The sequence below is a fragment of the Musa acuminata genome, chromosome BXJ3-9 (assembly GCF_036884655.1).
Source record: "Musa acuminata AAA Group cultivar baxijiao chromosome BXJ3-9, Cavendish_Baxijiao_AAA, whole genome shotgun sequence".
NCBI lineage: Eukaryota > Viridiplantae > Streptophyta > Magnoliopsida > Zingiberales > Musaceae > Musa > Musa acuminata.
The window spans coordinates 8,989,391-9,011,359 of NC_088357.1; the positions used below are offsets into that span (position 1 = coordinate 8,989,391).

Below are 21,969 nucleotides of genomic sequence, written 5' to 3' on the forward strand. Positions count from 1 at the left end.
TAATTATTTATCATAAGGTGTTTCTTTATTAAGAATATTTTTCTATATTGTGTCTCTTTCTCTTCTTTCCTTTTCTCTTCATCTTTCTATTATTTTTTAAATAAATAAATAAAAATAAGAGTGAAGGTAATCAAATAAATAAATAAATAAATAAATAAGATTGGAGGAAAAGGAGAAGAAAAAAATAACCCAATAAAACCTAAATGATTATGGGTATATTTATTTATTTATTTATTTATGAAAATATTATTTCTTAGGTAAATCAACACAGAACCATTAAATCAACACAGAATCATAATGGAATTAGGTTAATAATTTGATGGTTTTGAACTGAATCAAAATCGAAGTCCTATGGTTTGATTCTTTGCTTTTACAAATTAAAACTAAAATTGATTGATTGGATTCCAAATCGATTAAAAATTAAAAAAATATAAGAAAGATTGAATCTTGATGGAATAATTTTATTTTTTTTTAACAATTGGAACTAATAATTCAAATGAAAAATCATTTGAAATCAATTCGGTTCTGATTCTAATTTGATAGGTCTAGTATTATCTAGTAAAAATTAATTATTAGAATTTTTTTTAGGTAAATGGTCATATATATATATATTCTAAGTGATTTTTTTAAAAAAATATTCATATTTTGGGTATTTCTCAATGGATTACTCCCTTTTACTTTTTTTCCAACTTTGTTCGAAATTTGAAAAATACTTAAATTTTTTTCATCAATTTTTTTTGCTTTTTTTTACTAGTTTTAAACTAATATAATATTTTTATTTGACTTATGTATAGTTTTTATAATATTTATGATAGTTTATTCAGATATTAAAAATATTATAAATACTACCAAAAAATATTATAAGTAATATTATGTCTCTTTGATTGTCATTACTCGTAAATCATTAGAATATTATATTTTTAAACATAGAATTAGTTTGGTTAAGGCTAGGAGTTCATTTGGATCATTTATAGAATTTCATATATATTTTATGGTATCTTTATTGTGATAGTCAAAACACTATTATAAACTAAATTTTAATTTTTATTCAGGTAATGTCATTTTTTTAATTATTATAAATACCTTGTAATGTTTTTATTGCGATAGCCAAACAACTCTAACATGCAAAAACAAAATAGAAATAGTTTGGGTATTTTTTTAAATTAAGAGTACTACTTGAAAAATTAAAATTAGGGTATCCATTGAGAAACATCAAAAATATAAATATTTTCTAAAAAAATAATATTATTATTATTATATATATATATATCATTAAGGTAAAATAAAAAAGAAAAGAAAAAAAAGCTACAAAGCGGCATGTTGGTCATTCCAATATACATACAATACACCGCGAGGGAGGACAAATGCGTGCTTCATTCTACAGCTATCGTCCCCGGCAGAACCGAGCCCATGAACCCAAACTCCACCACATTTCCCTCTTTACCCTCCACACTCAGTCTCACATTCCCGCCCTTTTCGACCGTCCTCAAGGAGGCTTGGAATACCTCCCTCACCCACCTCTCAAAGAAGCTCTCCGAGAAGGAACCAGCGGCCGCCATCAGCTCCTCCACCGCCGCCCCATCGATCGACAGCTGCCCCGTCCCCTCGTCGCCGCTCCTCGCCTCGTCGAATGCCCGGCGGAGCTTCGAAGCGATATTCTCCGACGCGAGGCTCGGCCTCTCCAGGGTGAACTGAGCAGTCATTAGGTCGATCAGCTGAGGTGGAAGAGGGGTCGGCATCCCACCGTCGGTCTCGCTGGTTAGGTCGCTCGGGACGTCTTCATCCTCCTTGCTGTCGCTGCAGCACCACCCCCTGTCTTCCTCCTCCTCCTCAGCAAGTAGGTTCAGGTCAATGCCGCGATCCCTTATTCGAGGTCTCTTTGATTCGTCCTGCAACTCGGTTTCGGGCTTCCTTTTGAGATCGCTCTTGGTCGAGCGTCCTTCGGCCCGCAACATCATCTTGATCACACCGTTGGATCCCCCGCCGATGTCTTTGCAGTCGGCCGAATGTGATGTGGTCATGACAAAGATTGAATCAGCCAAGCACACTTCTTCTCCGGATGAATTCTCAAAAGCTCCCGCCTTTAGGACATCTGCGAGAGATCTGAGGAACCCGGTATCTGCTTGATCGATGTCCTCAATGAGAACCACAAACTTGGAATCCTTCTCAAAGGCTTCTCCGAGGATCTCTCCACATGAGCTGGTTTGGCTCGCCCCTTTCCTCATGTTGACGTGTATTAGCTTGTGCGAGGATCCACCAAAATGCTCGAGCATCACTCGCGCCAGTCTCCTCTTGGAAATGCCATCACTACCGCATAACAGCAGGCGAAGGGCCTTGTTTTCGCATGTTCTGCATTCGCTCAGTGCTTCCACAATCGCAGGGATGATCTCGGATTGCCAAGGCATGTTGTCTTGCAACTTCTGGGTTAATTCTCGTCGGCCTGCCATTGCTTCTTCCTGCTCGTTCGATGTCGCCGAATCTGAGACTGCAGCACTGCACAGAGACAGAGTGATTCCAACATCCTGATTTCCTGGCTTTCTGAGAGAATTCAAGCTGACTGCAGAAGGCCTTGGCTTTGGTTCATCCTTTTGCTGCCAGCTTCGCATTCCATTTCTCAGATCGACGGAGTTGAAGGGGGAACCACCATCAAGTTCTGCAGTGGCCTCAGAGAAAGACAGAGAATATGGTTGCATCATGATCTTGCTCTGGTTGCTGCTAGACCACCATGGATACGATGAAGAGCAGGTGTTGTACTTGCCAGTGGAACTCTGACTGAAGAAGGGGGGATACAAATGGCTTTGACGTTGTCTAGTGTGATGGAGACTTTGGCACAGACTGTTCCATTTCCTTTTCAATTCCAGCAAGGCATTTCCTTTACAAATGACATTGATCTTGCTCTGGTGGTGCTTGTCTGGTCTCTGTCTTTGCAGCCAGGATGGCAATTGTACTGAGCCAAAGTTGGTGTCTTTGGCCTCTGACTTGAGAACCAAAGCTTCTTTCTCGAAATGGGCGGTGCATTCATCACAACACATGAGCTTCTCACCATCCTTGGAGCTAAAAACCTCTGAACCAAGAAGTTGAAGTGGATACTCCCTGACTTTAGTAGACCTTGAGTCTGGGCCACTGCAGAACAAGGTAAAAGAAATAGAACTAGATTAGAGCTAAATGATTTGAATACCATCTGATACTTGTACATTTTTTTCTCTGCATCATTGTATTTTTGCTTAATAATTAAGGCAATGTTGATGCTCAGACCACTGCACATTCTTTGTTAGGAAACAAGAGCTGGAGCACAGGAAAGCATCGTAGCATTGAGAAAGACATGAGGCTTTGTGTTGGTGGTCTCACCTGGGAGCTTGGAGGCTCAATGCAAGCCCACCTGATGGAACCACCACAGCTTGAAGGGCCCACTGCTTCTCAAGAGATGGCTGCCTCATCTGGCACCTCAGGTATGTGCTATAGCTTGCAGTAGCCAGCAACCACACCTTGTTGTTCACGGTCCCTCCGACATGGCTGATGCTGCTCCTGAACTCACAGAGCAACCTTCCCAGCTCTGCAACCATGTGCTCCACTGGCCTAAATCCACATCCATCCTTTGTTTCCTCATCAACTGCCCATCTCAAATTCCCTGCATAAATGATGACATTCCTACCTACTTCATCTGATGCCATGGAACTAATCTTTTTCCTGAGGTCAGAGATCTCCAGGTCGACATCACTCTTCTTCATGAGCCTGAGGTGAACGTAGGAGAGGTGAAGTTTTATGATTTCAGCAGACTTGAGCTCATCGGGGACATCTCCTCTCTCCACCTTCGCCATGAGCTCAGTTACAACCCCCTCTGTCATGGCAACCGAGTCCCCCACCACTACAGTGTTGGTCCTCCGCCCTTGTTTTCTCAGCATCACCTCCATTACCGCGCTCAAATCCTCCTTTTGGGAGGACTGAGCTGGAACCGGTGGGCTTTGCTGAGAAGACAGCTTATACAATGGGCTCTTCCAGAAGCTACTTCCATGGCCGATGATATCTTTGTGTGGCTCGAGCAAGAACGGAGTGGACTGGCCCAAAACGGAGCTCTCCTCCTCCAAGTTGTTCTTAACACAGGTACTGGAGAAGCCAGCTTCCCTCATCACCCTGCTCACACTCGGGTCGTCCAAGATGGAGATGATGAGTTGCTCCAGCTCCACCTTGATGGCCAAGAGAGGCTGCTGCTGTTGCTGTTGGAGCTCAACGCAGCCCCTCCTCTGGTGGGCCTGCGCTCTCTTGAGGGCTGCAATGAGAGCATTGGAGAGGCCGGAGGAGGGCGGGGGAGGAGCGGTGGGGAGCCTGTTGAGGGCCACATTGAGGCAGAGCTCAAGCGCTCTGCAGCGGAGGGGGTGGGAGGCGGGATGGTGCGGGTGGGACCTGAGGCAAGCTCTTCTGAGGAGACTGGAGGAGGCAGAAGAAGAGGAGCTCAGAAGCGTGGCAGCGACATGCAGAGGGGTGACCTGGGCATGGCCTCTCCGCCTGGCCAAGCCGAGGGAGTGCTTGAGGACCGAGGCCGCCTCCGCGGTGAGGGCCTGTTGCAGTGTGCAAGCTCCTGTTCGCATTACTTAGCTCCCCACACCAACCCCCCCACCGCCCCAATGTTTTCTTACCTCTTCCTTGCACTTCGAACACAGCCTGCCTTCCTCTACTTCTCGGTGCCCTTGTTTTTCTTCTCTCTCACCTAAACCAACCCCAGCGTTTCTCTCTCCGTGGTTCAGTGGAAGCTAGAACTGGAGATGCAATGCTTGCTCTCTCTTTCTCTTCTTCTCCTTCTACTACTACTACTACTTTGTGGATATTAGAGTTGAGTTGCTAGCAGAAGAAGGTAGGAGAACTAAGCGGAATGAGATTTATATAGCGAAACTCTCTCTCTCTCTCTCTCTCTCTCTCTCTCTCTCTCTCTCTCTCTCTCTGGCTTTTTGCTGTTGTGATTGTGGCACTGTTGCTTTTGGATTTCCCATTCAAGGATTGCTCGCTTTCACATTCTGTACCTTTTTTGGCCTAATCCCATTCGTTTGCTTTGGTAACGTTTGTGCCAACGCAAGGCAAATATACAGGAGGCAAACACCATGATTGCTTCATGCAACACCTCAATCCACATACATCATCTCTGTCCATCATCACTAATCCAAGACCACCAAAAGAACCTATTCATATATATTTTTTGCATCATCACCATGTCTATTTCATGTTTAATCAGTGTTAATGATGCATATGCCACACACTGGAAGCTTAATGATCACAACAATGGAAATAGTTTCACGTCTCACTAATAGTTTATCTGAACTTGCATACTGCTAAACCTAATCTAAGCTATCTTTTCCTTCACAGGCATATGCTTTCAGAAAGGCAGCAACAGGAGGACCCACCACCCTTCCCTCCTTTTAACGTATAAACTCTTTTGAGTGACAGACGAAGGAATGGAAATGAGAGAAAGCAGAGAAGAGGAGGAAGAAAATGAGAAGAAAGAATGGAAGATGTGATCAAAGCAGCAGAGCATACACAACTTTTATGCAAGCATCGTCTCACTTTTTCTTTTTATCTTTGGTGCAAGCTACAGTGTGATATCTCCTCGTCTCAAAAGAAAGGAAAAGGAAGAGATCCCCTTGCAGCAATCCTCATGAATCAGTGTTAATGGTCCTTGGATTCAAGTACCCAAAAAGCACGAGTTCATGTCTGCAACTCTTGCATGGCATCAGCACAAGCCCTTCCTGTGACCTCTAAAAAGTTCATGTGATCTCCAAAGAATAACAAGTGCTTCATGTTCCCTTCTTCTGCTGCTGCTGCTGTTTTAATCATGCATCAATTCCCCAAATCATATAAGCAGCATTTATCTTTTTCATATCAAAGAAAGACAAGGATTCTTATTTTTTGGTATATAGCAAAAAAACCTGATGAACTATGGAATTACAGACTGATTCTTTGGAAATATCAAATTGTTCTTCACATTGCCATTTTGGAGGTATCAAGAAAGCCACCTTGACAATGCTACTCCCTATCTGAAACCTATATAAACAATTCGATTTTAGGAAGATATGCTAACAATTAGTAGATTCTGGCTTCAACTCACATTTTGAGGCCACTAACACTAGAGAGAGAGAGAGAGAGTTATTAGGTCTGATCTCCAAATGTCAGCTGAAACTAGTCAATGAGAAGTACCATTTCTTTCTAAGTTCCACGACCAAGCATCTTTTCTTGTCGCCGGACATCTAATATGTTCTCTCGACAAGCTTCTTCCAAGATTAACCTCATGTACTTGAACCATAGACTCATGATATTAGCTAATACGTGACATGCTTCTTCTTATGTTCGCCACTGACTCCAATTCGAACTCCGTAATGATACAAGAACAAAAGCAGAAGTACACCTGGTCGACAGTTTATTGGTGACGACATGCAGTGATCTGCTATTCAAACAGTGAATGTACCACCTCGCCTCCCCTCATTGCCAAAGCTCTTCCTCGCTCTGCATGCAGGTGTGCCAAAAGCAGGCAGGGATAAGAACGTCGAGCCATGATGGGGATCAGCTGCCGGGGAAACAACTGGCGAGCATATATGTGTGTTTAGTGCAGCAGCATTCATTAGGTTTTCCGAGGCGAAGGAAAAGTCGACGATGGTACTGCGCAGGAGATGGACGCGCGTGAAGTGATTGCAATACGCGGATACGCTTTCGATCTGCGAACGCATTCTTTTCCTCCTTCTCATGGCGTTGCCTTTTTGACCAGTCTTTTTGAGCTCAGACCGCTTTGGTATCCGTGAAAGCGCCGTCCCCCATCCCTTCTTTTCCCTCTCCCTCTCGCGATAACACGCAGAGGAAGATACGTTGCTTCATTTTGGCAGGGTATGCATGTATATCTGCTAGCACTAAATGTAACATAGATGAGCAAGCCTCTATCTATCTTTTCTGTGAGATTACCATATTCGACAAGTTCCTCATTGATCATCTCATTCTGACATCTCAGGTGATCATGCAACACATCTCGACCTCATCATTTGCCTGAAACAACGGTGTGTGTTGCTTCATCTCAGGCCTTTCACAGTGCAAGTATTGTCTCAACAAATGGAAGTACTTCTTAAACTATGTCGGATGATATCATATCATTAGATGGAAGTGTGAGTGAATGTTTTCTTGGGTGTGCCATTTCTCCCATAAAGCCAGTTAGCAAATCAAGTGGGTGTGCCGACACACGAGAAAAAGGACTCCTTTGTGGCCTCAGGAGTCGAGCATTTACGTGAAAGGGTGAAACTTTGGGAAGCTGTAACTTTTCTCGCATGTTCGGAAAGGAATAGGATTAATCGAGGCGATGACAAAAGCAATCGAATGAAACTTACAAGCATCTGCAGGCTTTAAAAAGTGCACATCTCTACTGACATCATGGAACATAAAGCAAAGCATATATCCATCCATTCCCCAACCTTTTGAACCAGTGAAATCACACAGACTCACAACTAGTTTTTCCTTTTCTAAATGAGTTTCTGATCACTCTCTCTCTTCTTCTCTTTCTGATTCAAGAGGAACATGAATGTATTATTTTTAGCTTTTCTTATATGTTTTGCTCTACGTAATTCATGCACATAAACAAAGCACAAGATGGCATGCACAAAAACGTAAAGATTCCATGGTAAAGCATAAGCTCTCATATGATTGGTACCGTGCTGATCACTGACTCGAAATCTTTGCTGGGACAGCATGAGAAAGCAAGCTGTACCTCTAAGAGAGAGAGAGAGAGGAAGAGGATGGTACACATGGATAAAGTGGAGCAAGAGAGGGGTAGTGCATGGGTTATAGCATGCCTCCAAGAAAGAACGAGAAAGAGAAAGAGAAGGCCCCAAAGGAAACATTAAAATATTGCAGCTGCCTTTCTTTTCTGTCTCGCAGCATGAGGCAGACTTGCCCCTCTCTCCCCTCTTTCTCACACAAAACAGGAACCGCTCGTTACCCTTTCTTGGCTGAAACCACCATCGGTGAGAACGTAGTAATCGATTTAGTGATTGGTATTAATGGTCACTGTGATTCCTCGATGAAGAGTCTAAAACATGCCTGTTTCTTGATGATTAGTGGCCTATGTGTGTTTGGTGAGAGGTGCATGCAGCTTGGGAGCTCAAATGGTTGATGCTGCAGCACTCGAGCTGACATGGTGGTCCACAAGGTGCATGCTGCAGCATTTGCAGAACCTTGGAAGTGATCTTGAGCTGAAATGAGAGTGATCAGGTACCAAAAAGTGGAATCAGATGAGCCTGCCGACTGTGAGAGGACGGACCATCGGGCAATGTGACCTCCTTGTAAGGAAGAGAGATTGATGCAATTGATCTCCCATGATACTGTGTACATTCATGATAAAAGATGGCTGAACGCATGATCCAGTAAGCATTCAGAAGAAGACAGAAGAGAATTTAATCGTATGATATGAAAATTATGTGTCATGGAAGAGAGGGACATAAGTCAGGATAAAGCAGAGCGCAGTCATGTCCTCTCCCTCGGAGTCTCCGCAAAGTGGGGGAGAGACGAAGGGGAATGAGAGAAGGAATGTCTTGTAGCTCTGCTCCCTTGAGAAGCACAGAGGGCGGTGTCACTGCACAGGACAAGAGAGTCGGGGTGGAGAGCGATGGGGAAAAGAGATATGGGACTGAGGTGGATGCACACTGAGATGTGCTTGGAATGGAAACAAGCAGAATGTAGCTTGATTGATGAAAGGCTTGGGAGGGGACAAATCGGCTTAGGATACTAAGAAATGTGGCAAAATGCCAAGAGGATGAAACCTCTTGGATTCTTGGGAGGGCCATTGAAGGATTGCGCGTGCTGCTGCTGCTGATTTCTCTCTCTCTCTCTCTCTCTCTCTCTCTCTCTCTCTCTCTCTCTCTCTCGAGTTGGGGCACTCCTTTTGAAGCTCAATTTCATGGATTCTCTTTGTCAGCATGAAACCCATCACTCCTATCAAGGGTTTGTGTACTCATTACGGTCTTTGGGTCCGAGTCTAAGATCATGTTGTCATGCCTTTTATCTTTGTCTTCCTTTACTCTTTCTTTTTCTTCTTGCCTTTCTTGATCGGTTCACTGGCTTTGTTCCTTTGCGCGTGGGATTAATCCAGTGGATTAGGTTTCAGTAGATCTACAAGTCGGAGAAGATTAATGTACATATTTCTAGCTTTTCCTTCGAACGAATGACGCAAGGAACTATCCCCTGCTAGCCCCGGACATAGAGTATAGGCAAAATACATCATTATAATTGTCCTAACCTGATGCCATCTTTTAAAGGATGTGCCCGTTAGTCGTCACTATTAATGATATCCCAGATTGGGTAAGGAGCACCATAATTTATCATCGACTTCACGCTACTAACCATTCATATATAAAAGCCAAGCCCCCAAGCCAAACAAGAACAAGCGGGTTTTACGTACTCATGAGTTTTACTAAACCCTCTTTATTTTTTTATGCTACTAATTTAAGTATCAGAGGGATCAAGTCGGGACATCTCCTTCGACGTTGACCCTTATGTAGGATCTCGCCACCTTGTGCAATAATATTTTGATGCTAGATGAAGAGTAAAATTTCAATGGAAAGCTCTCGTTCTAGTGCCAATCTGATAAGTCAGATTTTGTCGCCATTAGTACGATGGGCTTACGAAGAATTATCCATTTTGAACAATGAACGTATCTACAAAATTTTATCTTTTCAAAGCTCATAAGGATAAGAGTGATCTGACGGACTTATGAGCTATTGTCTTATCAATGCCCCCTCCCGTAAGACTCAAGACGCCCTCCTCAAGCATGAAAAATATGCATGAAAATACATCCAAGACGCGCAGCTAAGCATATTAATTGCGCGCCTAAGGCACCCCTCATTCAGGACAACACAAAATGTCCGAGACACAGAAGCTACCGGAGCCTCGAGTGACCTCTCGACCAAGCCACGTTCTTAGTTTTGAACGGGAGGACGACGAAGTCGTGGGGAGGACAAATGATGGGAGAGAAAAGTTCGATTGGCGATCACCCAACCCAAGTAACAGTGGTAAAAAGAAAATATTTAGCTTATACCCTAAAATATTCTCTTAGATCCGACATTTTATGAAGCATCTGTTCATTGTGAATTCTTCTTCCCACTTCGGTCCTAAAACGTTGGGAGGGACTCGACAGGGCCCCTTCCACCCGGGGGTTTGGTCTTCTTTTAGATCGATCGTTGGGTGAGCAAACAAACACAGAAGCTATCATCTTCGAGACTCCGATGCTCCACACACATGGCTCATTCATGACCAAATCGGGCTAACAGAAACATCAACCGTCAATTATCGAGCAGCATTAAAACACTTGTTCACACATCTGACGTGAATGAGTAGTAGTTGGATGCAATAGTAGTAGTCAGAATAGTTTAATTTATCATCATGTTTTAAGCTGGTAACATGTTCCTTGGGAGACTTGAAACAGATTTCTAGCACAAGGAATCGAAACTTGTCAAGAGTTTCTAAATGCAGAATCAAAAAACAAAACCACTGTGTTGCTTCTGATCGTTTGCTTAATAAGAGCAATAATCTTAAATTTCAAGAGTAAAAGATCAACTGATAAACAACCACACTCATGCCCCTTATTATTAATTGGCAATCACTCTATCAAATTCATTCTATTTTCTTTTACAGAAACAAAAGCATTGCTTGTAAAAAGATTGGATGCAAGATTTAACAGAGGGCAGATGGTAGAAAGGGCTCATAACAATGTCAAATAGTCCTTGATCATCAACACAAGATAGACAACATGAGAAGATATAATACAGGCAAATATATGGTGGTTTCTAAGATCATAAATATAAAAGTACAGATTTCCCTCCTCAAAATTATCTTTCCTTCCAACCAGGATACCCCTCATGATGATGCTGTGTCGCGGTCATTGGCAGTATTAGGAGGCTGATGCTCAGCTACAGGTGCAGAGGCTCCATTCTGGGGAGAAACAAAAAGTAGTGATGAGAATCACTACTTCGTATGAGAAACACACGATGCATCTTGCGGAGCACTGTGACGGCATTTGAAGAGACATACAGAAACAGCTAAAGTCTATTTTGACTTTTTTTAATTTCTGAAAGGAAAGCGCCTTAGCAGAAAATGACCTACCACTTCATTTCCTTCTGAAGGCCCATTGTGTGTAAGCAAAGATGGATTTTTTGACAAGTCCCTCAATGTACCCTGCAGGACCCGTGAAGCCATAGAAGATAATTAAAATAAACAAGTTAATAGATGACAAGTGACAATTCTTTGGAGTTCCATATAGATGCTCCAGTATGTTATGCATACTTCCAGAGAACATAGAGGAAAACTCAAGGATTGTGTTCTAGCCTTCAAATTAACATGGATATCAGTATTTACATGAAAAAACATCAATCCAAAATGCACAACACACCATAGTATATAATTCATCTCTCACCATGTCATTCTCACGACAGCAGAGCCAAGGCTTACGAATGTGTTGTTTCGTTCAATGCACTAGCATGGTGTGGAACTAACTGGCAGGCATTAGCTGTACAGGTACAGTATGCCACAGTCGAGCACTCACAGCGCGTTCAACAGCGTAACATGAGCCTCAAGTGCCATGCCAGCAATTTCATGGCATGACATGTTAACACTTGAATGCTGGGAAAAAATATGCAACGTGGAAAATATCTTACATGCAAAGATAGCAAGTCTACAAGGAAACCAAAAAATAAAAGTTCCTAGACAAGAATCCAACTGTATAAAAGTCAACATATAAGTACTAAAAAACATATGAAGAAATACAACGTTCTGCAGCAAATTGATCTACATAAGGAATAATACCTTGTTTGCCCACATAAGTCCACAAGCATTACATAGAGTCCTTGGTCCTTCAGGTCCGCGGCGCATCATTGGAGTAGATTTCGAGCTGATGCCACAGTGATGGCAACTGAAAGTTTTCAAGGAAATGACATTATTGAAAGCCTAAGCATCAAAATAGTGTTATGTCTATGTTAGAACCTAAGACAAGAATTCATTGTTCAGGATCATTGCAAAAGGTATCCCAACATTCTGATATATGTTAAATAACAAATCTTTTCTTTTACAAATTATCTTCCAACATGCTGATGGATACATGAATATATTACGGAGCCTATAAATCGACGGCTAAACTCAAGAGTTGCAACTTGTCCTACCAAAAGATTTTTACTTATGAATTTCTAAACAGCCACCAAAAAAAAAAAGTTAGAGAAACATACACAGCTGCTGATGGTGGTCGACCTTCGATCGAACCCCACCGCTGGATTCCCTCACAATTAGTAACAGACGAAGTTGCATCCTCAGGCTTTGATTTTGATGATGTGAACTGACCTCTATTCCGCTGCATCCTGTAAATGTGTAGATCAATAGTCATGAATAAGGCATATGTTCCAAAGTACATGTAGCAAATACAATAGTCAAAAATCCAAAATCATGAAGTTAATGTTAAAAAAAACACAAAAGTTGTGCAGTATCTATAATGCACCGGGAACCACCATTCACAGCATACAACATCTAAGAAATGATATGAACTGCACCATGCTTCCACCTCTTATTCCAAGAACTTTGCAGCCACGAACCAAACACCAAACTTTGATGGTAAGACAGCACACGTTGCATCCTTATAGTTGTCATTTATTGGCAAGAACCTTTTAGATTTCCACATTACTAAAAGTCCGACAAGAGCTACTGATAATCTATAGAACTTTTGTTGCCGAAATCCTCATCTATAATCTCAAATACAACTCAGAGAGTACACCACCTGTTAAAGTATTGAGAAAACTAATGCAAAATGATTGCAGAAAAATTTGACAGGAAATTTATCTCTTACCTGAGAGCAACTTCTTTCCGAACAGCATACCGTATCTTCTTGTCAAAATTCCGCTCTTTCCGCTTCTCTCGAAACCTCATAAGTGAAGCAACTCTGTGAGGGAAATTCAAGCGCTGTAAAGCACCAAAAGATGAAGCTGCAAAGTTAAGCACCTCCCAAATCCATCCACTATCCCATTAAAGATCCTGTAGCCTAACAAGTACCTTATTCAGTGGATTGGAAGCTGACACAATCGAAGCTGGGTTAGTTGCAATTTCACGCCCTCCCAATAACAAAAGCACGGCTTGAACCTATAGGAAAACCAAGTCTATTACCATCCAAAGAGAAGAGCACCAGACGCTGTTATTTCACGAGTAAACAGAAATAGCACGCAAAATATAACCTTTTCAGGAGAGACGGAATCGAACACGTAGACCTCTCCTTGGAACGACAGGGTGAGCTGATTGCTGGTGACCGGAGGCACGACCACCGCGTGTGGATCCCCCAAACCTCCATGATCGGGTAGTGCGTCGCCCTCCATCCCCTCCCCTTCGACAGCACCGTCGAAATCTTCATCCACACCGTCGCCACCGCCATTATTGTCCCTGTCGTTCCCGTACGTCTGCATCGCCCTGGCGTCGGCCTCCGCGATCATATGGCCCTCGGCGACGCCTGGCTGCCGGCCGAAGCCAGCCGTCCTCAATTCGGCCGTCTGGCCGGGTTTCCCACTCATTCCTCTTTCCTCTCGCCGTAAGCCGGGATCAAAAACAAGATCACCGCGAAAAGTTCCATCATCTACATGATCTTTGGGATTGGTCGGTTCCACCGGGAGCAGTAACATGGAAAACGAACAGGCTCAGATCGGATTCCATCAAAGGCCATGCATGACTAACCGAATGGAAGAACACCTGATTTCTCGTTCAATCTGAGAGAGGGGAGGGGACAAAAACCCTAAGGATTTGGGGCACGGAGATGAGAACCAAGCGAGGATTACCTGATACGGGACGTACGAAAGGGTCCTCGACGGATTTCAATCAAATCAGGGCCGTAGAATATGAAACATACGGTCGTCGAAGATTACTTGCGGTCCGATATCCACCTAAAATGGGCTTAATGGGCCAACACTTCCGGCCCAACGTTCGCATGCTATTTACGTTATATAGGCATTTGATCGATTTCAGCAAGTTAAAGCAAGTTTATAAAAATTTTATTAAATAGAAAAATAATGATTCGATGCCTAATCATTTAGCTTTATTAAAAAACAATTTTATTTAAATCAAGAAAATTAATTAATAATAATAATAATTAAAAAAGGATAAAAATAACACTATATAACCTGCAACCAAAGACACGATAAGCTACAAGTAATTAAGCAGTACAGTCAAAATGAATAATTATCGTATATTTTTTTAAACAGGCCCAAAAAAACTAGTCGAAATAAAACCAACGCGACACGCTCCACACGTGCAATGGGATGCCATCTGCACATGGTCAGATCACGTTACGTCCTCAGGCGCGCCCCGCACGTGCACTGCCACCTCGACGCGACGACACTCCGGGGCGAACGAGCGAGCCGCACCTGCTGCAGGTTACCGACGCGACCTTCGCCTTCGCGCCCACCCCCGCCCCCCGCGGCCTTCGACCCTCGAGGTGGCGGCCCCTTCCATCTCCTCCTCCGGCCCCGCCTTGGAGTCGGCGGTGGAGACGCAGGACTCCAGCGGCGACGACGCGGAGGAGGACAGCTCGGGTGCGTCGGGGCCGCAGGAGCGGCAGATCGAACGGACCGAGGGGGACGAGGCGCCAGAGATGACCCGGTCGTCGTCCAGGGACTGGCAACAGGCGCAAACGATCCGGCGGAGGTGGCGAGCGACGAGGAAGTTGGCGCTGTGGACGCTGGCGTCGCATGCCCAGCACAGGGACGCCGCGTCCGCCTCGCAGTGGACGGCGGCGCCGCCGCCGCAGAGTTCGCATGCGGCTCCCGGCTTCGCCTCTACGGCCGTAGAAGCCATCGATCCCGTAAAGGCCGGCAGCATGGCTGTGACGTGAGAGAAGAGAAGGAAGAAGTCGCACAGCAGATGGAAGAGAACGAGATTCGTGCCATATTATATTGAGAGAGAGCGCGCAAACGGGGGCGAAGATTACGGAAGGAATCCGGACAGTTTGAAACGGAACGGTAACGGAAGAAGACGACGTTTATGTAGTTAAAAGTAACTACTGCCATGAAAAGGAACAGTCCAAAGTCTAATAATGAGAAAAGATCGAACCCAAATAGTTAGGTCACTAATATTATTTATAACCTTATGATGCTTTGTGATTGCTGTGACATTCGAATGATGATGATGATTATTATTATTTTAATTGTGATGCACAGTTGGTCATCATTTGCTTGGTGGGGTTTTGTATATGCAATTAGCAAAAGTGCATATTACATTGTTTTTATTGATTACCAAGTGCCATGTTTCTTATCTCTAACTTCAGCATGAGTTAAATGAGAGTAAGCATAGAATCAGGTTTTTCAAGCTTGGATGATACTATTCTTCATCTATTTCCAATATATGATGAGCATAGATTCTTACCAAAGCAACAAAGAACAAGCAATGACAATAGAGGCTCTCAAAGTCAAAAAGTAAACAAAGAATAGAAGAAAGATGCAGGATGGAACAAGACACACACACAGATGCTTCAAGCTGTGTAACTCAGTTTTCAGAGATGCAATGAAGAAAAGAGTTACAGAGATGAACACACAGCTGACATTAGATGGATACTGCAAGGAAGATTCCATGCACAAGTTACCTGCAAATTGGCATCACTTTATGTCATGAATAATAGACTTACTTGCATCAAAATCTTGAAAGACCACCCTTCACATATGATACTTCAATATATTTGGAGCTTATCCACAGGAATGATATGTCATTGCAGAACAATGGACAATTCAGATGCCAATCTCCTTACAGAGCATGATAACTCCATGTTTAGAATCAGAAACTGTATCTTGCTCAGTGAAACAATAGAATGAACAAAGCTGTGTTACTGCAGCCCATCCTAAGCATGTTGTCATTCCTCATCCACCAAACTTTATGAACTTAACACCTGCATCACTTGTAATTAACTGTACCAAGCATTTTAATCTGCCACTTGCTCAATATCTTCATCAAGATCTTTGAATATACAGATGTGACTGCTGTCCACAATTACCAGTTTGAAATAAGAATTAAATAGTTGGTGAGCTTAGGACATTTGGCATATCATTTAAACTACTGCCAATCAGTGAAATTTACACCAGGCCGAACCCAGCATATACCTCGCGACAATTTAGCCAATTAGGTTGAGCTAGCAAACGAAAGTCAAAAGATTTAGTGAAAAATTTAAATAAATCTTCATTATATGCCCACAATTGCCTCTTTCTCTAATACATCAAAAGTTCCAGTCTTGTTGTACTAATTAGGCCATCCTTAGAAAAGCTTCCAGGACTCATATACAAATAGAGAAGGAAAGGAAAGAGAAAACTGTACACCCAAATTATGGAGCACAATTCCGCCTCAAACCCATCCAATAAACAAATCTTGGATCCGGCATGCTCCTGATTCCCATCGGCGAAATTTCTGCATCTGTTAAACTGGTACGACATCAAGCTTCGAAGTGTCTTTGCACCATAACACAATCCAATCGAGCAATCCTGTTGGCCAATTACTGCATCTCTTAAACAGGTACGACATCAAGCTTTGAAGTGTCTTCACACCTTAACACAATCCCAGTAAGACTCACTGGGAGAAAGCAATTGGTCCATTGGCAACCTGTTGAAACTGGCTCAGATGGAGGAATGATCATAATTACATTCTCATTCCTTCGGACAACTCCCATCACACTTACAGTACTGCCTTCCTTGATATACCTACAAGTAAAGAGATGGCACAGTTTCTGAGTTGAATGGTTCCTAGCTCTGAATTACTCTTTGCCCATAATAAACAACCATCAGTACGATGATAGTTGTGTTACCTTCTTACAGGTAACATTTTTTTTGCTTAGCTATTAGGAAATCTGTGATTATGAAAATATACTAGGATCCCTAGCAAAAATCACAATCAGTGATACTTCAACTTCTGTTAACATGATTAAATTTAAAGATAAAGCTACCAACTAATATAGCCATGAAGAAAAGTTACCCTTCTTTCACACGCATAATACGATCGTCGCTTGAAAGGTTCCTCTGAGCCAACCACCCAAGGAATTCAGGAGATAGGTCTTTCTTGCTTGGGTTGACATTGAACACAATGGACTCATCAACATATGAGGTCACCTTTGCACCATAACCAGTCTTTACCAATGCTCTTAACCCAGATTGAAAATCTGAAATGTAGAAGTCAACCACATGCCTCTGCCAAAAGTTAAACATCAATTTTGAGAGAGTCCCAAGAATCAAGGCATCTGTCTGTCTCCATGAGAGCAGTATTATGGTTTTGTAGCAATATCTCAGCAGTTAAACAGATTTTTAGTTCAATAAAAGATTTTTACTTCAATAAATGTTTAAGGCTAATGGAGCATGTATTGACAGTAATGACACCTATATAAAAATTTCACTTACTAGATAAACCTTTCTATCAGAATAAATGCAAAGTAGATTGAAGAGTATGATAGTACTTTGTCGCTTACCTCCATTGATCTAAGACCCCATGTAAAACGGCGATGCTGTGGATTTGCAGGCTTAGATTTCCAACCCCTGTATTCATATAGACTTGTAGATGTGTACACACATCTGGGTATCTTCTCAAAAGATGATTCAAGGGGAACATTTCCACAGGTAACGATCTGCAAATTATGTGGAGAATAAGTCACACAAAGTATAAAGATCAACATCTGGTATCAACCAACAAAAATCAAAATGGAAAAATAAAATAAATTGCGCTAGTAACAATCATATATCCAGACACAAATAAAGGAGCCACATCTTTCGGTAGTAGATTATCAATCAAGAACATATGTAAATAAAATACGTATGGTAAAGGTAGATAAGTTAATGACTAAGGTGCCACACCCATAAGGCAGCTTCTCCAGATATTATTGCATACTGGTATTTTATTGGCTGGTCCATCCTGTAACAGTGGACATTCTATTCTATAGAGAGATATCATAAAAGAGAGCAAGAATATCTTTTAATTGGAGTCTGGAAACTAAAAACCATTAATAAGTATCAGGAACATAAAGCTTGAAGCCCATATTGCCACAAGTCATGTATAAAGTATTGTTGAACAAGCATGACAACCAACCTTTTTTGTAACCGATGCTACTTGTTATCTTCAATATAACAGTAAGTTTAACTTTCTTCTTACATATAGTAGACAGTGGTTTAGAGTTTAGATAATATAGTCTAAAAGACGACTCTGCCAAATAGCACATTGGGTAGAAGAGGGTATCATCAATGCAGTCTAATTCAAATCATTGTTAGTGAATGGCTAGTCTGTGCAAAATTTTCATTTTGACCTTTCCTATGCTTAAGCATAACCGCATTCCCATCTGTTATTTGTGAAACCAAACAAATTGGAAAGCCAAAACTTTCCACGAAAATGTCATTAGCTTAATCTACAAGAATTTTAAAAGCTTAGGCGGAGGAAAGTTTTTAACGCACAAAGTAAAATATTGATCCAATTCATCTAAGTTTATATTTTGAAAGGAAAATCTAATTTATTTAAGCCTGATAGCTACATAATTTGGTCTTTAACCAAAAGGGTAACATGATTTGGTCTTTCAACAAAGATACCTACCCCAGACACCTTAACATATTGACCATCTTTTGCAGTTCTTAGCTCAGCATCAGGATAATGTGCAATGAGCCGTATCATAGCTCTTCTTCCCCAGCAAGCATTCCAAATGAAAAGTGCAACTACAACACCAAAAAGAGTACAAAAATAATCAGAAGAATGACATTATGAACAGCTCCAAGAATAAATCCAACAGCAACAAATCTTAACACAAACAGAAAAATCACAGCCCACAATAATGGTTTGGAGATGTTACTCTTAGAAGAAGATTTGTCTTCCCGAATGATAGTAGTGACAGCCTGTTTGTGTACAGTCGAAGGGATATGTATCTTAGCTGAACCAGCGAAATCCAATGGGCCAGGCACTTTTCGGGGGGTTCCAGATGAATTTAGAGGACCCGAAGAAACAGGACCAGATGTTATAAGTCCTGTCGCACGGAGAGGAAGAGGACCAGAACTTTGGCCTGCCATCAAGTTAGCCCCTCCAGATTGCTGACCAGATGACTTCTTCATAGAATCATTTTGTTTGTTAAGAGGTCCTGAATTCGATTTTAGTCTATTTGAGCTTCCAGTCCCTGTAACTCCTGTCAATGAAACTGGACCAGATGAATGGTTTGACCGATTGCCTGAGTTGGGAACTATAGGTCCTGAAAAAGAAGCAGCACGTCCAAACGTTTCGGTCTTTGCAGGAGTGCTTGTTATAGGACCAGACTTTCTTGACCTAGATTTATCCGTTGGTATGTCAAACATCTTCCCCAGTTCTCCAGATTTCTTAACATCTCCACCAGTGTATGGCATGGCTACAGAGCTCATAGATGGAGGCTTCTTCTTTGGTTGCTCAGGGCGGCCTGACACGTACAGACCATTGCTGAGTTGATGTGATGGGAATCTAGATCCCATGGAGCTTTGCTTGTAGGTTCGTTAAATCTTGCTAGATCAGATGAAACCTAAACTGCTGTTGGTCTTTATTTGGAAATACTTGAGAGCAACTCCAGTTACAGGCATAATAACAGGAACACTTTTATATCCAACAAGCCCATAATGGTGGAGTTAGGTGCAACCATATGGACACTCCTCATAATGCTCCAATGTAATTCTGTTGAACAGCATCGGATGATAATAAGCCAAAAAGAAAAATAAGCAAAATTTTCTCATGAATTCTTGTTGTTGTGGATGTAATCTGCCTTCAAGTAGACAGATCATAAAGAGAGAACTAAAATGCAGTGCAGACTTTACAAGAAAGTAGTTGTCAAACAAATTTTCTTTCACTAAACCAATTAGCAAAACAGCCTGGAACAGAATCCAGATAACCATTTAAAGTTCCCAGTTGATATATTTATCTGCATAACAAATCATTGAAACCAATGATGTTATTCTTATTGCAGAAGGCAAACTTACCTCCCCCCGGAGAAGATTAGCCAAATGAATCTTCAAAGTAGGTACACAAATTTCTAAGGATCTCTTGAATTTAACATGTTGAACCAAGAACAATAAAATAAACTTGCAAATACCAAACCTTCAAGCAGTATCCAGCATAATTTTCACTATTGGTTACAGATGCATCTAATCATCAGTAATCAACAGGCATAATGATATTATAAAAGCCAGTTCAATCAATGGAAAAACCCCTATCAGCCTTGTTTCCAGCTTATATGGGTAATAACAAGAAGCTCAAAACCTATAAGATTGTATAATGAAATATCATATCTATGTTCAACATATACATCAGCCCACGAGATGGTGGTAAATAAGCATGAGTGGGTGTCTTATAGCATTACTATGCTTGTTCTAATTTGTCATCCAGTTGCCTGTTCATTCACTAAGAGACTCAAATTGGATCTCAAATGGCAAGACAACCCACACACACATTCTATTAGCCACTGTCCAGGTTTACCATAAAGCCAAGCATTTTCATCAGCATATATCCAGAAAAAAAGGATTTCCAGATCAAGCAAGAGACATCCAACCACACTCGACCATCAAATAACACCAAAATAACTGATCACGACTCGGAAAAAACTGGTTCATTTGAATTGTTAAGTAATTACTATCCCAAACACAAAGGTTACCGACTCTCCAAGAAGACAAAGATCTCACCTTTCTCAACATTTGGATCCCAATCCAAAAAGGCAAGAAATAACCACATCCCAGTTCCCCTTCCCAACGAGCCCAGTGCTAGGCATCTTAAAGGCACACGAAGATACCAAAAAACACAAACCAAACCGAAGAAAGGTGGGATTTTTCGCGTACCTCAGGGATCCAAAGGACAGAGTTCGTGGATTATGAGCCGCCGCCGACCAAAACCGAGCCCAAAGGTGTCCTCCAGCCGCTATTGATCACCCCAATCAACAGTGTACCCGAGAGAATGAGAGAGAGAGAGGTAAGAACGAGATCTTGCCTGTCACTGCTGCATCTCACCAACCACAATAAAAGAGAAGAGAGAGAGAGAGAGCGAGAGAGAGAGAGAGAAAGAGAAGGTGGTGAGACACACATCACACCTCCCTCAGGCCCATTTTGTAATGCCCTCCTTGCTCTAAAGTGACTGAAGCATCCCCAAGGTTGCCGTGATACTACAAATCCACCATGCGAGCAAGCTTGCAGTCATTCGCCTCCGATGTGGTCGACTGATCCACCCATCTGCTACATTTCGAAGAGATGGTGCTCTGCGAATCACTCGTTGATTGCTCTGGTTGTGGTGTCTCCTTCGTATTGGTTAGCTGATGATGTGAAGGATCAACCAATCCTTTGCCTACATTTTGCCTCTCAGAATCTTTCACATTGTTTATAATAAATAGTCTCTTTTAATTGTTAAGAATATGAATATTATATATTTCTATCTCATTTAAAATAAATTAAAATTAAAATTACCAAACGAGACTTTAAACTTACCGTCTAACCAATATTTTACATATAAAATTGGTTACATCAGACTTCAAATCATTAACCAATAATTTTAAAATTTTAATATAATATTTTAAAATGTTAAATTTATATTTATAAGTTGAGATTATTGGATTAATCTATAAAATCTAAATTTTTAAATATAAATTAATATTTTAATCATAATAATTTATTATATTTGATAAGAATATTTAGTTCCATATTGAATGAGGTTCATAATATTCGAATGGGTACAATCGTACAAACATGTTCAAAATAGATAATTCTTTACGAGCATTAAAAGTCAGAACAATGATGATCAAATATTTGACTTATCAATACCTAAATAATATTTATTATTATTTTTATTTTTATATATTTTAGAGATATCATAAATGATTTAGTATGCATCCCAAATGTTTTTATGTCTAAATAAATGATTAAAGAGTGATTGAACAATTAACTCGAAATTGAGCTGCCATTTCATATGTCAAAAAATATTAAT

General features: G+C 41.5%; 3 protein-coding genes, 1 long non-coding RNA gene and 1 pseudogene across 5 annotated transcripts; 1 reads left to right on the forward strand and 4 right to left on the reverse strand.

Moving 5' to 3' along the window:
• Positions 1-1,297: 1,297 nt before the first annotated feature.
• On the reverse strand, positions 1,298-4,892 carry LOC135649382 (protein SMAX1-LIKE 4-like). Its single transcript, XM_065167669.1, has 2 exons — positions 3,349-4,892; positions 1,298-3,123 (listed from the first exon to the last, which is right to left on the reverse strand). Exons 1-2 carry the CDS (start codon positions 4,584-4,586, stop codon positions 1,374-1,376), a joined length of 2,988 nt encoding a protein of 995 aa, XP_065023741.1. The 5' UTR covers positions 4,587-4,892; the 3' UTR covers positions 1,298-1,373.
• LOC135649383 (uncharacterized) lies at positions 2,727-5,844 on the forward strand. Of its 2 annotated transcripts, none has more exons than XR_010501248.1 (3): positions 2,727-2,811; positions 2,931-3,135; positions 3,276-3,408. It is a non-coding gene; the product is annotated as an uncharacterized LOC135649383 (long non-coding RNA). The 2 variants fall into 2 exon arrangements; XR_010501247.1 differs by lacking the exon at positions 2,727-2,811 and adding an exon at positions 5,356-5,844 and having other exon boundaries at positions 2,997-3,135; positions 3,276-3,449.
• A 4,863-nt stretch (positions 5,845-10,707) lies between these two features.
• Positions 10,708-13,836, reverse strand: LOC103997886 (GATA transcription factor 17). The gene is made up of 7 exons (XM_009419217.3): positions 13,230-13,836; positions 13,051-13,137; positions 12,848-12,960; positions 12,237-12,365; positions 11,821-11,926; positions 11,122-11,193; positions 10,708-10,950 (listed from the first exon to the last, which is right to left on the reverse strand). The coding sequence occupies exons 1-7, from the start codon at positions 13,665-13,667 to the stop codon at positions 10,876-10,878; spliced, it is 1,020 nt and encodes a 339-aa protein (XP_009417492.2). The 5' UTR covers positions 13,668-13,836; the 3' UTR covers positions 10,708-10,875.
• Positions 13,837-14,415: 579 nt separating this feature from the next.
• LOC103998130 (B-box domain protein 30-like) lies at positions 14,416-14,835 on the reverse strand. The gene has a single exon (XM_009419525.3). The coding sequence runs from the start codon at positions 14,833-14,835 to the stop codon at positions 14,416-14,418; it is 420 nt and encodes a 139-aa protein (XP_009417800.2).
• A 1,346-nt stretch (positions 14,836-16,181) lies between these two features.
• Positions 16,182-21,294, reverse strand: LOC135649826 (uncharacterized membrane protein At1g16860-like; annotated as a pseudogene).
• Between the last annotated feature and the right edge of the window lie 675 nt (positions 21,295-21,969).

What these genes read in the sequence shown, in the direction of transcription:
- LOC103997886 (XM_009419217.3), bottom strand. Translation starts at nt 13,667, where the DNA reads ATGTTACTGCTCCCGGTGGAACCGACCAATCCCAAAGATCATGTAGAT. An exon ending in CGGAAAGAAGTTGCTCTCAG is followed by an intron (nt 12,366 to 12,847) that starts GTAAGAGATAAA and finishes ACACATTTACAG; the next exon opens with GATGCAGCGGAATAGAGGTC. An exon ending in GACTTATGTGGGCAAACAAG is followed by an intron (nt 11,194 to 11,820) that starts GTATTATTCCTT and finishes CGGGTCCTGCAG; the next exon opens with GGTACATTGAGGGACTTGTC.
- LOC135649382 (XM_065167669.1), bottom strand. Translation starts at nt 4,586, where the DNA reads ATGCGAACAGGAGCTTGCACACTGCAACAGGCCCTCACCGCGGAGGCG. An exon ending in TTGAGCCTCCAAGCTCCCAG is followed by an intron (nt 3,124 to 3,348) that starts GTGAGACCACCA and finishes CTTGTTCTGCAG; the next exon opens with TGGCCCAGACTCAAGGTCTA.
- LOC103998130 (XM_009419525.3), bottom strand. Translation starts at nt 14,835, where the DNA reads ATGGCTTCTACGGCCGTAGAGGCGAAGCCGGGAGCCGCATGCGAACTC.